Source organism: Symphodus melops (genome assembly GCF_947650265.1).
Source record: "Symphodus melops genome assembly, chromosome: 6".
NCBI lineage: Eukaryota > Metazoa > Chordata > Actinopteri > Labriformes > Labridae > Symphodus > Symphodus melops.
This window is the reverse complement of record NC_136696.1, coordinates 90,001-112,500: the sequence shown is the minus strand read 5'-3', so window position 1 is coordinate 112,500 and position 22,500 is coordinate 90,001. Positions and strand designations below refer to the sequence as shown.

At 39.4% G+C, this 22,500-nt stretch overlaps 1 protein-coding gene and 1 long non-coding RNA gene across 2 annotated transcripts in view; both read right to left on the bottom strand.

The window, feature by feature from the left end:
- The window catches only part of LOC306824992 (NT-3 growth factor receptor-like), a 61,856-nt gene that overhangs the window by 32,609 nt on the left and 6,747 nt on the right, over positions 1–22,500 (bottom strand). Inside the window, exons 2-4 of the mRNA XM_079345452.1 lie at positions 9,592–9,666; positions 9,246–9,317; positions 8,908–8,976 (exon numbers count right to left, since the gene is read on the bottom strand). Of these exons, the coding sequence (XP_079201578.1) occupies positions 8,908–8,976; positions 9,246–9,317; positions 9,592–9,666 (216 nt within the window). The remainder of the gene's footprint in view (positions 1–8,907; positions 8,977–9,245; positions 9,318–9,591; positions 9,667–22,500) is intronic.
- LOC306824993 lies at positions 2,225–3,378 on the bottom strand. Its single transcript, XR_013779203.1, has 4 exons — positions 3,182–3,378; positions 2,948–3,041; positions 2,701–2,757; positions 2,225–2,619 (listed from the first exon to the last, which is right to left on the bottom strand). It is a non-coding gene; the product is annotated as an uncharacterized lncRNA (long non-coding RNA).

The following is a 22,500-nucleotide window of genomic DNA, read 5'->3' as shown; positions in this document are numbered from 1 at the left end:
GCACATTTGTGTGTGTGTGTGTGTGTGTGTGTGTGTGTGTGTGTGTGTGTGTGTGTGTGTGTGTGTGTGTGTGTGTGTGTGTGTGTGTGTGGTGTGTGTGTATGGCAGGCGGAATGGTTCAGCTGCATGTACGTCCCATATATGATAATTTCATATAAGTCACAAACATAATGTGTAAGCACCACACAAAGCCTGACATGCAGACATGTTATCGATATCAAAAGGAAGATTTGAAAGCAGCAGCAGGGCCGACATCAGATCACACTGAGCGGCCCAGTAACACTCTGTTAGTGAATATAATAAGGGTTAACCTAACCTGCACACACAATCACACACTCTGAGTCATGGACATCATGTTTGTGTGGAAAGTGTATGTAGGGCTGGATTTCATCATTTATTTGTATAGCATATTTCAAACAGCGAGTAGCCAACCAAAGTGCTTTACAGTGAAAGACAGTAACCCCCCCCCCCCCCCCCCCCCCCCCCCCACAAACAACAGAAACAAAAAGCAATAAAAGTGACTTATACACTGTTCAGTGTATAACAGTGTATACAAGTATTCAGACAAGTATTCTGGGGCCAGCCCATATAGAGATTTAAAAACAATTAAAAGAATCTTAAAATGAATCCTATAAGCAGGAACCAGTGCAGTGACTGGAGTTATGTGCTCATGCATCTTTGTCCCAGTTAGGAGACGAGCTGCAGACGGTTGAGCTCAGACTGGCCAATGCCGACATACAAAGAATTACAATAATCTAAACGAGATGTAATAAAAGCATGGATCACTTTTTCCAGGTCCTTTTGGTTTAAGTAAGGTTTGACTTTGGCTCAAAGCTTCAGCTGAGAGAAGCTAGACTTTAGATAGATAGATAGATAGATAGATAGATAGATAGATAGATAGATAGATAGATAGATAGATAGATAGATAGATAGATAGATAGATAGATAGATAGATAGATAGATAGATAGATAGATAGATAGATGATAGATAGATAGATAGATAGATAGATAGATAGATGATAGATAGATAGATAGATAGATAGATAGATAGATAGATAGATAGATAGATAGATAGATAGATAGATAGATGATAGATAGATGATAGATAGATAGATAGATAGATAGATAGATAGATAGATAGATAGATAGATAGATAGATAGATGATAGATAGATAGATAGATAGATAGATAGATAGATAGATAGATAGATAGATAGATAGATAGATAGATAGATAGATAGATAGATAGATAGATAGATAGATAGATAGATAGATAGATACTTTATTGATCCCGAGGGAAATTCAAGACCACCAAGCTGAGCTGTTTGTCCAGTTTAAAAGCAGCATGGGGCTGTAAGGAAGGTGTGAGGACCTGAGTCCGATCAGGGGAACCGAACAGAATCACTTCTGTTTTGTTTTCATTTAGTTTCAGGAAGTTTAAGTCCATCCATATTTTTACATCACTCAGGCAGTTGAGCCCTGCCTGAATAGAGTCCTTGCCTTTAACTCTTTCCCTGCCAGAGAATGGTTTCCAGCCAGCGCCAGCCTTTTTCACCATTTTCACCAATCTTTAAAGACCCACAGAATATTTTGTTCTTTGAATATGTAAATATTGAATACATCAAAAGAAAGATCAGAGCCTCTGCTTTCATATACAAAAAACTATTTTATTCAAACTTCATTCAATCTTTTTTATCAGCACTTGAATATCGGCCATTTTCACAAAAAAACAACATTCTGGACAAAAAGCTGAGAAAACACAACTTTTATAAAATACACTTTATTTATTTTCAATAAAAAAATGTGATTTTGAGTTTTACTTTCATTTGAAAATAAATAACTAAAATAAATAAAACTGATTACATAAAATTATACATTTTCTTTGAATAGTGTAGCACTACAACATTTACAAACTATATTATACATTTTTCTTCTCTTAAACACTCAGAAATTTGTTTTTACAAACACTTAAATATCATTATTATTTTCAATAATAAAACATTAGTTGAACAAAAACCTGATCAAGAAGAGAGACAGCTGTGTCTCCCAGGGAAGTGTCTTCTCCACAGGGTTTCATGTTGTAACAGCACCCTGTGTCAGAATCACAAAGGATGTAGGATTTGATCCCATATTTGACAGGTTTTTGGGGATTGTACACCCTGAACGCTCGCCGTCCACGCCACAGAAGCAAAACCTCATCAATGCAAATGTTGGTGTTAGGTTGATACATTTGACTGAGTTTAGATATAAGGTAATATAAGACAGGGCAAAGTTTGTACAACCTGTCAGTGCTATTTGCTGGCCTTGATTCATAATCATTGGAGTGTAGAAATCTCCATATGATTTCAAACCGGTTGCGGGACGTGACCTTGTTGAAGTAGGGCGTGGCCTAAAGGTCATCTGTAGACCAGTACATTTCAAGGTCAGGCTTACGAATGATATGATCAAGAGCAGCAGCATCATTTAGAGGTCCAGGATTCTCAGTGAGCTGCCAGTTCATTTCTTTCCACATCAGATTACCTGGACCAGGACCTGCACCTGGCTTGGTCACCAGGTACTTGACCTCCACCACGCCCATAAGATCCACAGGTCCGACCTCTGCCTCTTAGCTGTGATCGACCTGTAAATAATTAGAATGACAATTTTTTTATTCAACAGTGTGATGTGCACAAAGAGAGGAACTCTTCATATCATATCTGACCTCTTTCACCTTGGGTAGGTCTGTATAAAGGACACCTGGGCCTTGAATCCCTGGACTCTGTGTGTAACATGACAGTAAAATGTCAAACAAATATTCATTTGGTAAATAGTTTGTGTACAAAATGAAAGATAAATTATTTCTTTTTTATCTTCTCTCACAAATTAGCAGATGCTCTTGTCTTGTAGTATCTAATAATCATACAATCCAAGTAACATACTATCAAACTAAATATGTTATCATGACTCACCTCTTGCACCTACGTGTACGTCTGGATCTTGGAGACCTGGATCTTGGAGACCTGGATCTTGGAGACCTGGATCTTGGAGACCTGGACTCTGTGTCTGGAAATTACAATAAAAAGTGGTTACATAGTTTATGTACAAAAATGAGAGATGTGTTATTTCGACGTCACGTTATCTCATGAATTATCAGATGCATATGCTATCACGGTGAATCCAAAAATAACGTGATCATATCTTACCTCTGACACGTCCTGAAGGTCTGAATGTAGGTCCTGAATCCCTCCGCTGCTGCTGCCTTCATCCAGATCAGTTTCACGGAGGTCAAAAAATGAATGATCAGAGTCTGTATCGATAATTAACTCTGTAGCTTCAGCAGCCGAATATCTCCTTGCTGGCGCCGGCATGTTTGTACTGTTCAAGAGCTTTTATCTCATATCTATACAGATAATGTTGACTTTTTGACGCGCGTCAAACTCACCGACGGATCGAACTCCGAAGATGTTTTTTTTTTTTTCTTTACTTGCCCGCGGGTGGTCTTGTTTGTTGGTTTTTGACCTCACAATCCTGTATTTTTTTTACAACATCAGAGCGCCCCCTATCGTATTTCACTGAAAACACCAATTGACAGAAAATCTCGTCAATGGCGGGGAAGCGTTACGTTGAGTTAATGGCAGATAAACCTGTACATCGTCAGCAAAACAGTGGAAGGGAACACCATGCTTTCTAAAAATAGACCCCAGGGGTAGCATATAGAGTGAGAACAGCAGAGGGCCCAGAACTGACCCCTGGGGGACCCCACAAGTCAAAGGGGCCACTGCAGAGGAAAACGGGCCCATGTGCACCGAGAATGATCTCTCAGAGAGGAACGATTTAAACCAATCCAAAGCAGTGCTTTTAATGCCTACACAGTGCTCAAGGCGTGAAAAGAGGATTGTGTGATCCACTGTATCAAACGCCGCTGTCAGGTCGAGAAGAATTAAAAAGCACAGTTACCAGAGTCAAGGTTAGACAGCAGATCATTAAAAACTTTTAAAAGAGTAGTTTCAGTGCTGTGAAGAGACTTAAAACCAGACTGAAACACTTCACAAACATTGGCCCTTTGAAGAAAATCTTGGAGTTGGTTATAGACAACTTTCTCCAAGACCTTGGAAATAAAAGGGAGCTTGGAAATAGGCCCATAGTTTGATAAAACCAAGGGGTCCAGATTTTTCTTTTTCAAGAGAGGCTGCACCATTGCATGTTTAAAAGAAGATGGAACACACCCAGAGCTCAGACATCGACTTATAAAAAGTCAAATAAAAGACTTTTCTGTTATGTCTTTGTGATTTCACAATGATTTCTCTGTAATGTCAGGATGATTTCTGTCTGGATGATTTCTCTATAATGTCAGAATGATTTCTATCTGGATTATTTCTCTATAATGTCTGGATGATTTCTCTATAATGTCAGAATGATTTCTATCTGGATTATTTCTCTATAATGTCTGGATGATTTCTGTCTGGATGATTTCTGTCTGGATGATTTCTGTCTGGATGATTTCTCTATAATGTCTGGATGATTTCTCTATAATGTCAGAATGATTTCTATCTGGATTATTTCTCTATAATGTCTGGATGATTTCTGTCTGGATGATTTCTGTCTGGATGATTTCTCTATAATGTCTGGATGATTTCTCTATAATGTCTGGATGATTTCTCTATAATGTCTGGATGATCTCTCTGTAATATCTGGATGATTTCTGTCTGGATGATTTCTCTATAATGTCTGGATGATCTCTCTGTAATATCTGGATGATTTCTGTCTGGATGATTTCTCTGTAATGTCTGGATGATTTCTGTCTGGATGATTTCTCTGTAATGTCTGGATGATTTCTGTCTGGATGATTTCTCTGTAATATCTGGATGATTTCTCTGTAATGTCTGGATGATTTCTGTCTGGATGATTTCTCTGTAATATCTGGATGATTTCTCTGTAATGTCTGGATGATTTCTCTATAATGTCTGGATGATTTCTCTGTAATGTCTGGATGATTTCTCTGTAATGTCTGGATGATTTCTCTGTAATGTCTGGATGATTTCTCTATAATGTCTGGATGATTTCTCTATAATGTCTGGATGATTTCTGTCTGGATGATTTCTCTGTAATGTCTGGATGATTTCTCTATAATGTCTGGATGATTTCTGTCTGGATGATTTCTGTCTGGATGATTTCTCTATAATGTCTGGATGATTTCTCTATAATGTCAGAATGATTTCTATCTGGATTATTTCTCTATAATGTCTGGATGATTTCTGTCTGGATGATTTCTGTCTGGATGATTTCTCTATAATGTCTGGATGATTTCTCTATAATGTCTGGATGATTTCTCTATAATGTCTGGATGATCTCTCTGTAATATCTGGATGATTTCTGTCTGGATGATTTCTCTGTAATGTCTGGATGATTTCTGTCTGGATGATTTCTCTGTAATGTCTGGATGATTTCTGTCTGGATGATTTCTCTGTAATATCTGGATGATTTCTCTGTAATGTCTGGATGATTTCTGTCTGGATGATTTCTCTGTAATATCTGGATGATTTCTCTGTAATGTCTGGATGATTTCTCTATAATGTCTGGATGATTTCTCTGTAATGTCTGGATGATTTCTCTGTAATGTCTGGATGATTTCTCTGTAATGTCTGGATGATTTCTCTATAATGTCTGGATGATTTCTCTATAATGTCTGGATGATTTCTGTCTGGATGATTTCTCTGTAATGTCTGGATGATTTCTCTACAATGTCTGGATGATTTCTCTGTAATATCTGGAGGATTTCTGTCTGGATGATTTCTCTGTAATAACTGGATGATTTCTGTCTGGATGATTTCTCTGTAATGTCTGGATGATTTCTGTCTGGATGATTTCTCTGTAATGTCTGGATGATTTCTCTGTAATGTCTGGATGATTTCTCTATAATGTCTGGATGATTTCTCTGTAATGTCTGGATGATTTCTCTGTAATATCTGGAGGATTTCTGTCTGGATGATTTCTCTGTAATAACTGGATGATTTCTGTCTGGATGATTTCTCTGTAATGTCTGGATGATTTCTGTCTGGATGATTTCTCTGTAATGTCTGGATGATTTCTCTGTAATGTCTGGATGATTTCTCTATAATGTCTGGATGATTTCTCTGTAATGTCTGGATGATTTCTCTATAATGTCTGGATGATTTCTCTGTAATGTCTGGATGATTTCTCTGTAATGTCTGGATGATTTCTCTATAATGTCTGGATGATTTCTCTGTAATGTCTGGATGATTTCTCTGTAATGTCAGGATGATTTCTCTGTAATATCTGGATGATTTCTCTGTAATGTCTGGATGATTTCTCTATAATGTCAGGATGATTTCTCTGTAATGTCTGGATGATTTCTCTATAATGTCTGGATGATTTCTCTATAATGTCTGGATGATTTCTCTATAATGTCTGGATGATTTCTCTGTAATGTCTGGATGATTTTTGCCTGGATGATTTCTCTACAATGTCTGGATGATCTCTCTGTAATATCTGGATGATTTCTCTACAATGTCTGGATGATCTCTCTGTAATATCTGGATGATTTCTGTCTGGATGATTTCTCTGTAATATCTGGATTATTTCTCTGTAATATCTGGATGATTTCTGTCTGGATGATTTCTCTGTAATGTCTGGATGATCTCTCTGTAATATCTGGATGATTTCTCTATAATGTCTGGATGATTTTTCTGTAATGTCTGGATGATCTTTGCCTGGATGATTTCTCTACAATGTCTGGATGATTTCTCTACAATGTCTGGATGATTTCTCTGTAATGTCTGGATGATCTCTCTGTAATATCTGGATGATTTCTGTCTGGATGATTTCTCTGTAATGTCTGGATGATTTCTCTGTAATGTCTGGATGATTTCTCTGTAATGTCTGGATGATCTCTCTGTAATATCTGGATGATTTCTGTCTGGATGATTTTTCTGTAATGTCTGGATGATTTCTCTTTGTCTGGATGATTTCATTCTGGATGATCTCTCTGTAATATCTGGATGATTTCTGTCTGGATGATTTCTCTGTAATATCTGGATGATTTCTGTCTGGATGATTTTTCTATTATGTCTGGATGATCTCTCTGTAATATCTGGATGATTTCTCTATAATGTCTGGATGATTTTTCTGTAATGTCTGGATGTTTCTTGCCTGGATGATTTCTCTACAATGTCTGGATGATTTCTCTGTAATGTCTGGATGATTTCTCTTTGTCTGGATGATTTCTCTGTAATGTCTGGATGATTTCTCTGTAATGTCTGGATGATTTCTCTGTAATGTCTGGATGATTTCTCTGTAATGTCTGGATGATTTCTCTTTGTCTGGATGATTTCTCTGTAATGTCTGGATGATTTCTCTGTAATGTCTGGATGATCTCTCTGTAATATCTGGATGATTTCTGTCTGGATGATTTTTCTGTAATGTCTGGATGATTTCTCTTTGTCTGGATGATTTCTGTCTGGATGATCTCTCTGTAATATCTGGATGATTTCTGTCTGGATGATCTCTCTGTAATATCTGGATGATTTCTGTCTGGATGATTTCTCTGTAATGTCTGGATGATTTCTCTGTAATGTCTGGATGATTTCTCTTTGTCTGGATGATTTCTCTGTAATGTCTGGATGATTTCTCTGTAATGTCTGGATGATCTCTCTGTAATATCTGGATGATTTCTGTCTGGATGATTTTTCTGTAATGTCTGGATGATTTCTCTTTGTCTGGATGATTTCTGTCTGGATGATCTCTCTGTAATATCTGGATGATTTCTGTCTGGATGATTTCTCTGTAATATCTGGAGGATTTCTGCCTGGATAATTTCTCTACAATGTCTGGATGATCTCTCTGTAATAGCTGGATGATTTCTGTCTGGATGATTTCTCTATAATGTCTGGATGATTTCTCTTTGTCGGGATGATTTCTCGATGATGTTGATAATTTGTCAGTGATGTTTTGAAAATATCGTCATGAAAGTTGCCTTGAGTATTTTTGATCGAAGCTGCATTTTCCTTTATTTTCTAAAGATTTAATTTTGGGCTTTTTTGTGCCTTTATTGGATATATAGGACAGTGGATAGAGAGAGAGTGGGGATTGACATGCGGGAAAGCAGCCACAGGTTGGATTTGAACCTGGGCCGCCTGCACTGAGGACTATTTAGCCTTCATATATGGGACATGCGCACAAACCCCTGTGCCGCCAGAGTCCTGAATTTAAATTTTTTATGACTTTTTGGTTTTTATGGGTTGACTGAGTTTGGCAGCCAGATTCAGTAGTTGGACTGACACTCCGAGTCACGAAGAAGAGCAGCCTGAGGACAGAAACCTGAGGACCTAATTTAATATATCTGCAGTGAGCTCAGAAAGTTCTTATCATGAACATGTCCTCAATTCATTTCATATACTAATTGAGCAAAGGATTTAAAAAGAACAATCTGTTCTTCTGTTTTAAAAACAAATTTTCTGTCAGATATCTGGACAGATTCTTTGTTATGAAGATTTTTGTTCACAGCATATAATGATGATGATACTTCAATGATACATTATCAGTCAGGTTGCTGTGCTGCTCTCCTCACATGGACACAGTTCTGTGTCTTTAAATCTGCCATGACAAGAAACATTTAAGCTGCCACAATTGAAGATGTTAGTTTACATGAATGAAGATAAAACATCGTTAGAGGAACTTAGTAAATGAGGTTTTCTATTGTTAGATATGAACTCAGGATTCAGCACCATCGACAGCAGCCGTCTGATTCTATTTTTTTAAGGTAAACAAAATGTTGAATGATTGAATTTCAATAATCTGACTGTTGCATGTAAAGTAATCATAGCAATGATCATGTGGTTAACTGTGTGTGTGTGTGTGTGTGTGTGTGTGTGTGTGTGTGTGTGTCATACGAGGGGAAAATAAAACTCACAGTTCAAAGAGCTGCAGGTGTTCAAAGATCTGCCAGGACAGAGTGGAGATCGGGTTTTTCGACAGATTTCTGGAAAACAGAAAAAACAGATGTTAGAAAATGTAGTCTTACAAGACAACTGGTGTGAACAGGTGAAAGGTGTGAACAGGTGAACAGGTCAACTGGTGTAAACGGGAACATGTAAACTGGTGTGTACAGGTGAACAAACCACCAGGTGTGAACAGGTGTGGACAGGTCAACAACAGGAAACACTCCTTTTCACTCAGACACTGCCAGATCGTTCACACACTGCAACTGCAGACACACACAGCTGATGTGATTGTTTCACGTGTACTCACATGTAGCGTAGTTGAGGATTCTTGGAAAAAACTCGAGCTTGTATCATGTGCAGGTTACTTCTCGTAATAGTTCTAAAATAGAAAAGCACACAGACACATAGTGAGGTCACAGTTTGTATTTACTATGAACTGAACTAACTTCCCTGTTTCACTGTCCATTTCTGAACTTGTTTATATTCCATTAGTCGTGGTGTTATGTTGATTTTTATCAGTTAAAACAGTTTGAAACTTCTTTCAGTATGATGAACCAAAAAGGGATGTGGCTGTGATGGGAAAAAGGAGAAACAACAATTTTATTATTTACATGTATTTAAATATTTGTATCTTTGAATGTGTTGTGACTCACAGTCTTTGCAGACCTGTGTACAGCGCCATGTCCACGTCTCTTAACGTCTGCAGACCTGTCCAGTTCTCAATGTGTCTGCAAGAACACAAAATACGCTAAAATCAATCAACATCTTCCTTCAATCAGAAATTAATCAACATCAAACTTCAATCAGAAATCAACCATCAATCAACCAACATCATCCTTCAATCAACCAACATTCTCCTTCAACCACCAATCAACAAACATCATCCTTCTATCAACAATCAATCAACAATCAACGAACATCATCCTTCAATCAACAATCAATCAACAATCAACAAACATCATCCTTCAATCAACAATCAATCAACAATCAACAAACATCATCCTTCAATCAACAATCACTCAACAATCAACCAACATCATCCTTAAATCAACAATTTTATTTTGGCAATTGTATACACTTACAGTCATTGTGATGTACATACTGTATAGCATTTGTCTTTTCATGCTAGCGTTTTCGTGAGTGGGCATGACTGCGTGGCATCGGGGTAAGTGATGTCATCTGAAAGTGTGGCTGGGCCTTTTAATTGAGCCCGGATGTAAGAGTGGGGGAAAGAGTGGAAGGGCAAACAATTTTCAACCACACCCGCATCACACCACAACACAAAGAAGTTCTGTACTAACATTTACTGCAACGAATAAATGAATCAGATTGATTCAATCAGGGTGCGTGTTGTCTAACTGACCGCTCTTAACACAACTTCATCCTTTAATCAGAAATCACTCAACATCATCCTTCAATCAACAATCCACCAACATCATCCTTCAACCAACAATCCACCAACATCATCCTTCAACCAACAATCCACCAACATCATCCTTCAATCAACAATCCACCAACATCATCCATCAACCAACAATCCACCAACATCATCCTTCAACCAACAATCCACCAACATCATCCTTCAACCAACAATCCACCAACATCATCCTTCAACCAACAATCCACCAACATCATCCTTCAACCAACAATCCACCAACATCATCCTTCAATCAACAATCCACCAACATCATCCTTCAATCAACAATCCACCAACATCATCCTTCAACCAACAATCCACCAACATGATCCTTCAACCAACAATCCACCAACATCATCCTTCAATCAACAATCCACCAACATCATCCATCAACCAACAATCCACCAACATCATCCTTCAACCAACAATCCACCAACATCATCCTTCAACCAACAATCCACCAACATCATCCTTCAACCAACAATCCACCAACATCATCCTTCAACCAACAATCCACCAACATCATCCTTCAATCAACAATCCACCAACATCATCCTTCAATCAACAATCCACCAACATCATCCATCAACCAACAATCCACCAACATCATCCTTCAACCAACAATCCACCAACATCATCCTCAAATCAACAATCCACCAACATCATCCTTCAACCAACAATCCACCAACATCATCCTTCAACCAACAATCCACCAACATCATCCTTCAACCAACAATCCACCAACATCATCCTTCAATCAACAATCCACCAACATCATCCTTCAACCAACAATCCACCAACATGATCCTTCAACCAACAATCCACCAACATCATCCTTCAATCAACAATCCACCAACATCATCCATCAACCAACAATCCACCAACATCATCCTTCAACCAACAATCCACCAACATCATCCTTCAACCAACAATCCACCAACATCATCCTTCAACCAACAATCCACCAACATCATCCTTCAACCAACAATCCACCAACATCATCCTTCAATCAACAATCCACCAACATCATCCATCAACCAACAATCCACCAACATCATCCTTCAACCAACAATCCACCAACATCATCCTCAAATCAACAATCCACCAACATCATCCTTCAACCAACAATCCACCAACATCATCCTCGAATCAACAATCCACCAACATCATCCTCGAATCAACAATCCACCAACATCATCCTTCAACCAACAATCCACCAACATCATCCTTCAACCAACAATCCACCAACATGATCCTTCAACCAACAATCCACCAACATCATCCTTCAACCAACAATCCACCAACATCATCCTTCAACCAACAATCCACCAACATCATCCTTCAACCAACAATCCACCAACATCATCCTTCAACCAACAATCCACCAACATCATCCTTCAATCAACAATCCACCAACATCATCCTTCAACCAACAATCCACCAACATCATCCTCCAATCAACAATCCACCAACATCATCCTTCAACCAACAATCCACCAACATGATCCTTCAACCAACAATCCACCAACATCATCCTTCAATCAACAATCCACCAACATCATCCTTCAACCAACAATCCACCGACATCATCCTTCAACCAACAATCCACCAACATCATCCTCCAATCAACAATCCACCAACATCATCCTCCAATCAACAATCCACCAACATCATCCTCCAATCAACAATCCACCAACATCATCCTTCAACCAACAATCCACCAACATCATCCTTCAACCAACAATCCACCAACATCATCCTTCAACCAACAATCCACCAACATCATCCTCCAATCAACAATCCACCAACATCATCCTCCAATCAACAATCCACCAACATCATCCTTCAACCAACAATCCACCAACATCATCCTTCAACCAATAATCCACCAACATGATCCTTCAACCAACAATCCACCAACATCATCCTTCAACCAATAATCCACCAACATGATCCTTCAACCAACAATCCACCAACATGATCCTTCAACCAACAATCCACCAACATCATCCTTCAACCAACAATCCACCAACATCATCCTTCAATGAACAATCCACCAACATCATCCTCCAATCAACCAACATCATCCTTCAACCAACAATCCACCAACATCATCCTTCAATCCACCAACATCATCCTTCAACCAACAATCAACCAACATCATCCTCCAATCAACAATCAATCAACATCATCCTTCAACCAACAATCAACCAACATCATCCTTCAACCAACAATCAACCAACATCATCCTTCAACCAACAATCCACCAACATCATCCTCCAATCAACAATCCACCAACATCATCCTCGAATCAACAATCAACCAACATGATCCTTCAACCAACAATCCACCAACATCATCCTCGAATCAACAATCCACCAACATCATCCTTCAACCAATAATCCATCAACATCATCTTTCAACCAACAATCCACCAACATCATCCTTCAACCAACAATCCACCAAGATCATCGATCAATCAACAATCCACCAATATCATCCTTCAACCAACAATCCACCAACATCATCCTTCAACCAACAATCAACCAAGATCATCGATCAATCAACAATCCACCAATATCATCCTTCAACCAACAATCCACCAAGATCATCGACCAATCAACAATCCACCAATATCATCCTTCAACCAACAATCCACCAACATCATCCTTCAATCAACAATCCACCAACATCATCCTTCAACCAATAATCCACCAACATCATCCTCCAATCAACCAACATCATCCTTCAACCAACAATCCACCAACATCATCCTTCAATCAACAATCCACCAACATGATCCTTCAACCAATAATCCACCAACATCATCCTTCAACCAACAATCCACCAACATCATCCTTCAACCAACAATCAACCAACATCATCCTTCAACCAACAATCCACCAACATCATCCTTCAACCAACAATCCACCAACATCATCCTTCAACCAACAATCAACCAACATCATCCTTCAACCAACAATCCACCAACATCATCCTTCAATCCACCAACATCATCCTTCAACCAACAATCCACCAACATCATCCTCCAATCAACCAACATCATCCTTCAACCAACAATCAACCAACATCATCCTTCAACCAACAATCCACCAACATCATCCTTCAATCCACCAACATCATCCTTCAATCAACAATCCACCAACATCATCCTTCAATCAACAATCCACCAACATGATCCTTCAATCAACAATCCACCAACATCATCCTCCAATCCACCAACATCATCCTTCAATCAACAATCCACCAACATCATCCTTCAATCAACAATCCACCAACATCATCCTTCAACCAACAATCCACCAACATCATCCTTCAACCAACAATCAACCAACATCATCCTTCAACCAACAATCCACCAACATCATCCTTCAACCAACAATCCACCAACATCATCCTTCAACCAATAATCCACCAACATGATCCTTCAACCAACAATCCACCAACATCATCCTTCAACCAATAATCCACCAACATGATCCTTCAACCAACAATCCACCAACATCATCCTTCAACCAATAATCCACCAACATGATCCTTCAACCAACAATCCACCAACATCATCCTTCAACCAACAATCCACCAACATGATCCTTCAACCAACAATCCACCAACATCATCCTTCAACCAACAATCCACCAACATCATCCTTCAATGAACAATCCACCAACATCATCCTCCAATCAACCAACATCATCCTTCAACCAACAATCCACCAACATCATCCTTCAATCCACCAACATCATCCTTCAACCAACAATCAACCAACATCATCCTCCAATCAACAATCAATAAACATCATCCTCCAACCAACAATCAACCAACATCATCCTTCAACCAACAATCAACCAACATCATCCTTCAACCAACAATCCACCAACATGATCCTTCAACCAACAATCCACCAACATCATCCTTCAACCAACAATCCACCAACATGATCCTTCAACCAACAATCCACCAACATCATCCTTCAATCAACAATCCACCAACATGATCCTTCAACCAACAATCCACCAACATCATCCTCCAATCAACAATCCACCAACATCATCCTCCAATCAACAATCCACCAACATCATCCTTCAACCAACAATCCACCAACATCATCCTTCAACCAATAATCCACCAACATGATCCTTCAACCAACAATCCATCAACATCATCCTTCAACCAATAATCCACCAACATGATCCTTCAACCAACAATCCACCAACATGATCCTTCAACCAACAATCCACCAACATCATCCTTCAACCAACAATCCACCAACATCATCCTTCAATGAACAATCCACCAACATCATCCTCCAATCAACCAACATCATCCTTCAACCAACAATCCACCAACATCATCCTTCAATCCACCAACATCATCCTTCAACCAACAATCAACCAACATCATCCTCCAATCAACAATCAATCAACATCATCCTTCAACCAACAATCAACCAACATCATCCTTCAACCAACAATCCACCAACATCATCCTCGAATCAACAATCCACCAACATCATCCTCGAATCAACAATCAACCAACATGATCCTTCAACCAACAATCCACCAACATCATCCTCGAATCAACAATCCACCAACATCATCCTTCAACCAATAATCCATCAACATCATCTTTCAACCAACAATCCACCAACATCATCCTTCAACCAACAATCCACCAAGATCATCGATCAATCAACAATCCACCAACATCATCCTCGAATCAACAATCAACCAACATGATCCTTCAACCAACAATCCACCAACATCATCCTCGAATCAACAATCCACCAACATCATCCTTCAACCAATAATCCATCAACATCATCTTTCAACCAACAATCCACCAACATCATCCTTCAACCAACAATCCACCAAGATCATCGATCAATCAACAATCCACCAACATCATCCTTCAACCAACAATCCACCAACATCATCCTTCAATCAACAATCCACCAACATCATCCTTCAACCAATAATCCACCAACATCATCCTCCAATCAACCAACATCATCCTTCAACCAACAATCCACCAACATCATCCTTCAATCAACAATCCACCAACATCATCCTTCAATCAACAATCCACCAACATCATCCTTCAACCAATAATCCACCAACATCATCCTTCAACCAACAATCCACCAACATCATCCTCCAATCAACCAACATCATCCTTCAACCAACAATCAACCAACATCATCCTTCAACCAACAATCCACCAACATCATCCTTCAATCCACCAACATCATCCTTCAACCAACAATCCACCAACATCATCCTCCAATCCACCAACATCATCCTTCAATCAACAATCCACCAACATCATCCTTCAATCCACCAACATCATCCTTCAATCAACAATCCACCAACATCATCCTCCAATCCACCAACATCATCCTTCAATCAACAATCCACCAACATCATCCTCCAATCCACCAACATCATCCTTCAATCAACAATCCACCAACATCATCCTTCAACCAACAATCCACCAACATCATCCTTCAACCAACAATCAACCAACATCATCCTTCAACCAACAATCCACCAACATCATCCTTCAACCAACAATCCACCAACATCATCCTTCAACCAACAATCCACCAACATCATCCTTCAACCAATAATCCACCAACATGATCCTTCAACCAACAATCCACCAACATCATCCTTCAACCAACAATCCACCAACATCATCCTTCAACCAACAATCCACCAACATCATCCTTCAACCAATAATCCACCAACATGATCCTTCAACCAACAATCCACCAACATCATCCTTCAACCAACAATCCACCAACATCATCCTTCAACCAACAATCCACCAACATCATCCTTCAACCAACAATCAACCAACATCATCCTTCAACCAACAATCCACCAACATCATCCTTCAACCAACAATCCACCAACATCATCCTTCAACCAATAATCCACCAACATCATCCTTCAACCAATAATCCACCAACATGATCCTTCAACCAACAATCCACCAACATGATCCTTCAACCAACAATCCACCAACATCATCCTTCAACCAATAATCAATCAACATCATCCTCCAATCAACAATCAACCAACATCATCCTTCAACCAACAATCCACCAACATCATCCTTCAACCAATAATCAATCAACATCATCCTCCAATCAACAATCAACCAACATCATCCTTCAACCAACAATCCACCAACATCATCCTTCAACCAATAATCAATCAACATCATCCTCCAATCAACAATCAACCAACATCATCCTTCAACCAACAATCAACCAACATCATCCTCCAATCAACAATCAATCAACATCATCCTCCAACCAACAATCAACCAACATCATCCTTCAACCAATAATCCACCAACATCATCCTTCAACCAATAATCAATCAACATCATCCTCCAATCAACAATCAACCAACATCATCCTTCAACCAACAATCAACCAACATCATCCTCCAATCAACAATCAATCAACATCATCCTCCAACCAACAATCAACCAACATCATCCTTCAACCAATAATCAACCAACATCATCCTCCAATCAACAATCAACCAACATCATCCTCCAATCAACAATCAACCAACATCATCCTTCAACCAACAATCAACCAACATCATCCTTCAACCAACAATCCACCAACATGATCCTTCAATCCACCAACATCATCCTTCAACCAACAATCAACCAACATCATCCTTCAACCAACAATCAATCAACATCATCCTTCAACCAACAATCAACCAACATCATCCTTCAACCAACAATCAACCAACATCATCCTTCAACCAACAATCAACCAACATCATCCTTCAACCAACAATCCACCAACATGATCCTTCAATCCACCAACATCATCCTTCAACCAACAATCAACCAACATCATCCTTCAACCAATAATCAACCAACATCATCCTTCAACCAACAATCAATCAACATCATCCTTCAACCAACAATCAATCAACATCATCCTTCAACCAACAATCAATCAACATCATCCTTCAACCAACAATCAACCAACATGATCCTTCAACCAACAATCCACCAACATCATCCTCGAATCAACAATCAACCAACATGATCCTTCAACCAACAATCCACCAACATCATCCTCGAATCAACAATCCACCAACATCATCCTTCAACCAACAATCCACCAACATCATCCTTCAACCAACAATCCACCAACATCATCTTTCAACCAATAATCCATCAACATCATCTTTCAACCAACAATCCACCAACATCATCCTTCAACCAACAATCCACCAAGATCATCGATCAATCAACAATCCACCAACATGATCCTTCAACCAACAATCCACCAACATCATCCTTCAATCAACAATCCACCAACATCATCCTTCAACCAATAATCCACCAACATCATCCTCCAATCAACCAACATCATCCTTCAACCAACAATCCACCAACATCATCCTTCAATCAACAATCCACCAACATCATCCTTCAACCAATAATCCACCAACATCATCCTTCAACCAACAATCCACCAACATCATCCTCCAATCCACCAACATCATCCTTCAACCAACAATCAACCAACATCATCCTTCAACCAACAATCCACCAACATCATCCTTCAATCCACCAACATCATCCTTCAACCAACAATCCACCAACATCATCCTCCAATCCACCAACATGATCCTTCAATCAACAATCCACCAACATGATCCTTCAATCAACAATCCACCAACATCATCCTTCAACCAACAATCCACCAACATCATCCTCCAATCAACAATCAATCAACAATCCACCAACATCATCCTTCAACCAACAATCAACCAACATCATCCTTCAACCAACAATCCACCAACATCATCCTTCAACCAACAATCCACCAACATCATCCTTCAACCAACAATCCACCAACATCATCCTTCAACCAACAATCACATCAATGGGACAATAGGTGTGGGTGTGGTAGAATGATCAGGGTTGGAGTGGGACAGCGTTATGGCTTGGGTTTCGGCTTTTACCGAAAGCCATAACACTGTACAACAACTCACCTTGTGAGCAGAGAACTGTCATAATGATCATCTCTGTCTCTTCGTTCTGCTAATGTTAAGTTTACTATCCCTGCACTCAAAGTTCACTTCATCGGTCTGTCTACTCATCATTATTATTATAGTCAATAGTTCCAGCTGTTAACTGTCTACACTTTAATATATATGCTTCACTGAGGTTTACTGTCTGCTTAAGGTCAGCACTTTGTTTCTAAGGCTCTTTAACTGTTTACAGGTCTCTTTTAACCAACACATGTTTTTCTCTCCTCACAGGTTATGTACATTATGCTATATTAGTTTTAAGTCTAACTGCTAATGCTAAACTGCACAGGTTTAACATATAATTATATTTACTCTTAGTCACATAGGGGCTGCTAAATCTTGTTTGGGGGATTTGTATACAGAGGGGAGGGGGGACAGCGGGTGTGTATTGTAACTAATGTCTTGTGTCCTGCCTGTCTGTATACTGCTACTGGATGCCTTGAATTTCCCTCGGGATCAATAAAGTATCTATCTATCTATCTATCTATCTACCCATCATTCCAGTCAATAGTTTCAGCAGACAACTTGTCTATTCTCAGTATTGCACTTCATCATATTTATCCCTGATTTTTGCTCTTTATAGCAATAATGCTCACTTACAACTGTCATCACTGTTTTTGCACATTTTCATCTACTCCAGTAAAGCATGTTTACATTTAGTTAAACATGACTTACAAATGTTGTAGGTAATTGCTCACTTTTTTTGAGCAGTTGGAATGTTTAAGTTAAATCCTGGTGCACATATTCTTTTTTTTAGCTTGTATATCCTACCTACCTCCCTACCTCCCTACCTCCCTCCCTACCTACCTACCTACCTACCTCCCTACCTACCTCCCTACCTACCTACCTACCTCCCTACCTCCCTACCTCCCTACCTACCTCCCTACCTCCCTACCTCCCTACCTACCTCCCTACCTACCTACCTACCTCCCTACCTCCCTCCCTACCTACCTCCCTACCTACCTCCCTACCTACCTACCTACCTACCTCCCTACCTCCCTACCTACCTCCCTACCTACCTACCTACCTACCTACCTCCCTACTTACCTACCTACCTCCCTACCTCCCTACCTACCTACCTACCTACCTACCTACCTACTGTACCTACCTACCTACCTACCTACCTCCCTACTTACCTACCTACCTCCCTACCTACCTACCTACCTCCCTACCTACCTACCTACCTACCTACCTACCTACTGTACCTACCTACCTACCTACCTACCTACCTCCCTACTTACCTACCTACCTACCTACCTACCTACCTTAAATTAAACTTGCAGACACTATATTCTGTCCTTATATCATGGCATTCCTCTTTGCAGATGTGTCATCCTTGAACATGTGGTTCTTTATTTATATGGCCTAACTCTTTGCCCTTCAGAAAGCAACTGATGGAAATAGTAATAGCAGTAAAGCTTCATAAACAGGTCGACTGAGTGAACAATGTCATGTTCATATCCCCAATACAAAAATCAAGGTTGTGATCCTATTCATATTCACTGCTGCAGACAGAGATTAGCTAGCATTGCGCTAAATTCATATCTAATTTCAAATGCATGAAAATATACTTTAATTACAAAATGTTAAAATAATTTGTAGGACATGTCATCATAAAACACAGTTAACACTTCATACACAAAATGCAATATGTAAAATACATACCATAGATATAGTTTTATTAGACTTAAACTACATTATGAGATGAACATGAAACCAGTCTGTTGGCTGTAAAGGGATATTCTAAACATGATTAATAGCACAGAGAGGCGGGAGGCTGCATTCAGAGTCACAACAAAACATACAGTGGGTTAAGGTAACCCTAACCATGTGACCCTAGGGTTAAGGTTAGACAATGGCCATATAAAGAGGGAGAGATGATCCTTCACAGGTCTTTCATTTCCCCTCGGCAGATGGATGGAGGTGGTGGGTGCTTCTCCTGCCTGTTGGTCACCAGGCAGTCTGCCATGTTTCTGCTGCGATGGATGGATACTTCAACCTGCTGACACACAAAAGAAGTGTGACATGAATTGTTCACTGCTACTTTTCGTTGTGCATCAGCATGTATGAGACAGAACAGGTGATCAGGAGATGACCTGGTCCTCTGGAGAGCTGATCTTAAAGTTATCCACCAGCATCTTGTCTTCAGAGACGATGAAAAATATGAGTCTTGAGGATTTTTTTCTGTTCCTCATGTTCCTCAAACTTTGACTTCCCTAAGTTGAGGGTCTCAGGACATTGTGTCATACAGAAGGTGAAGCCCATTGAAACAAACTGTGATTACTGTGTCAGGCTGCATAAAATCATCTAAAGAGGATCTAAAACATACTGATGTCCCTAACCCTAACCCTTGACGCCTATTGTCCCGAATTTGCATCAAACCACTTCTGCTCCAAATGCAGCCAAAATAGCGTCCATATTCCTTCACTGCCAGTTGATGCACTTTCAATACATACAGAGGAACCTTTAGCAAGCATTAGATTGTCATAGGACCAGACAGAACAACATCTGTTTGATGTATGTGTTATTTTTATGTAACATCTATTTATGTGCTATTTTCACAACTTAATTTAGCGTCTACTTAAAAGCAGAAACCGTACAAAAAGTGTTTTAATACTTTAATACTCAGGCGTCAAGGGGTGAAAACCAATAATATCATCACCACAGTAGCTTTATTAACTGTACTGTTTGGTATCATAGCCTAGTTCAAATAAAAGAAAAACAGTGTTTATATATTTCCTCTTATAACACTTGTCTGTGTGACTGTGCTAGCTTTCCCCCGTTGTATCTTATAAAATGTAAATGTACTTTATTTATACAGCCCTTTACAACAATCCTTTCAGCGAACCAAAGTGCTTTACAAGAAGTCAATAAAAATAAATAAATAAATAATATTAAGAAAATCCAATATAAACAAAATTGAATAAAAGTAATAAAATACAGTAAAGTAAAACAAGGTGAAAGATAAAAGTGTCACCATGCTACTGGGTATTAAAAGCCATACGAAATAATTTGGTTTTCAGCCGGGATTTAAAAAGGCTTTGCTCAGAAATGAGGCGAAATTTCAGCTGGAAGCCGATTCCAGAGCCTGGGAGCAGCAACAGAGAAAGCTTGGTCACCCCAGCGCTCATATGTTGACCTGGGAACCTCCAGCAGCAGTTGGCCAGTTGTCCTTAACGATCTACCAGGATCACGGACAGTTAAAAGCTCTGATAAATAGGATGGGGGAAGGCCATTAAGAGCTTTAAAAACAAACATTAAAAGTTTAAAATCAATTCTATAAGGGACGGGGAGCCAGTGGAGGGACTTAAGAACAGGAGTGATGTGCTCTTGCCCATTAGTGTTGGTTAAAAGACGGGCAGCAGCGTTCTGTACCAGTTGAAGGCGGCTAACAACAGACTGGGAGACACCTACATACAGTGCATTGCAGTAGTCTAATAGCTTTCTCAAGGTCATGATGGGTTAAAAACATTTTAACTTTGGCTAAGAGACGCAACTGATAAAAACTAGTCCTGACGACATTGTTCATTTGTTTGTCAAACCTCAGATGACTGTCAAAGGTCACTCCTAGATTCCTCACAGTTGGACTGAAGTTTGTAGACAAGGCGCCCAAGCTAGCCATCCCTGTATCCCCAAACAAAATGCATTCAGTTTTGTCATTGTTAAGATGGAGGAAATTGTGGGTCAACCACCGCTTAATATCAGCAATACATTCAAACAAGGTACCTTGTACACTGTGGCCATTAGGCTTCACTGGCAGATAGATTTGTAGGTCATCTGCATAGCAATGAAAAGAGAGGTTCTGTCTGGCTATAATTGACCCAAGTGGTAACAAGTACAAAGAAAAAAGGATAGGGCCAAGATTGGAACCTTGTGGAACTCCATAGGAGAGAGGAGGAAGAGGCCAGGTGACCAACCATGACAGAAAAGGTTCTACTCAAAAAAAAACAACAACTTGAATTTCCCTCGGGATCAATAAAGTATCTATCTATCTATCTATCTATCTATCTACTCGATAGGTAAGATGAAAACCACTTCAGCGCAGT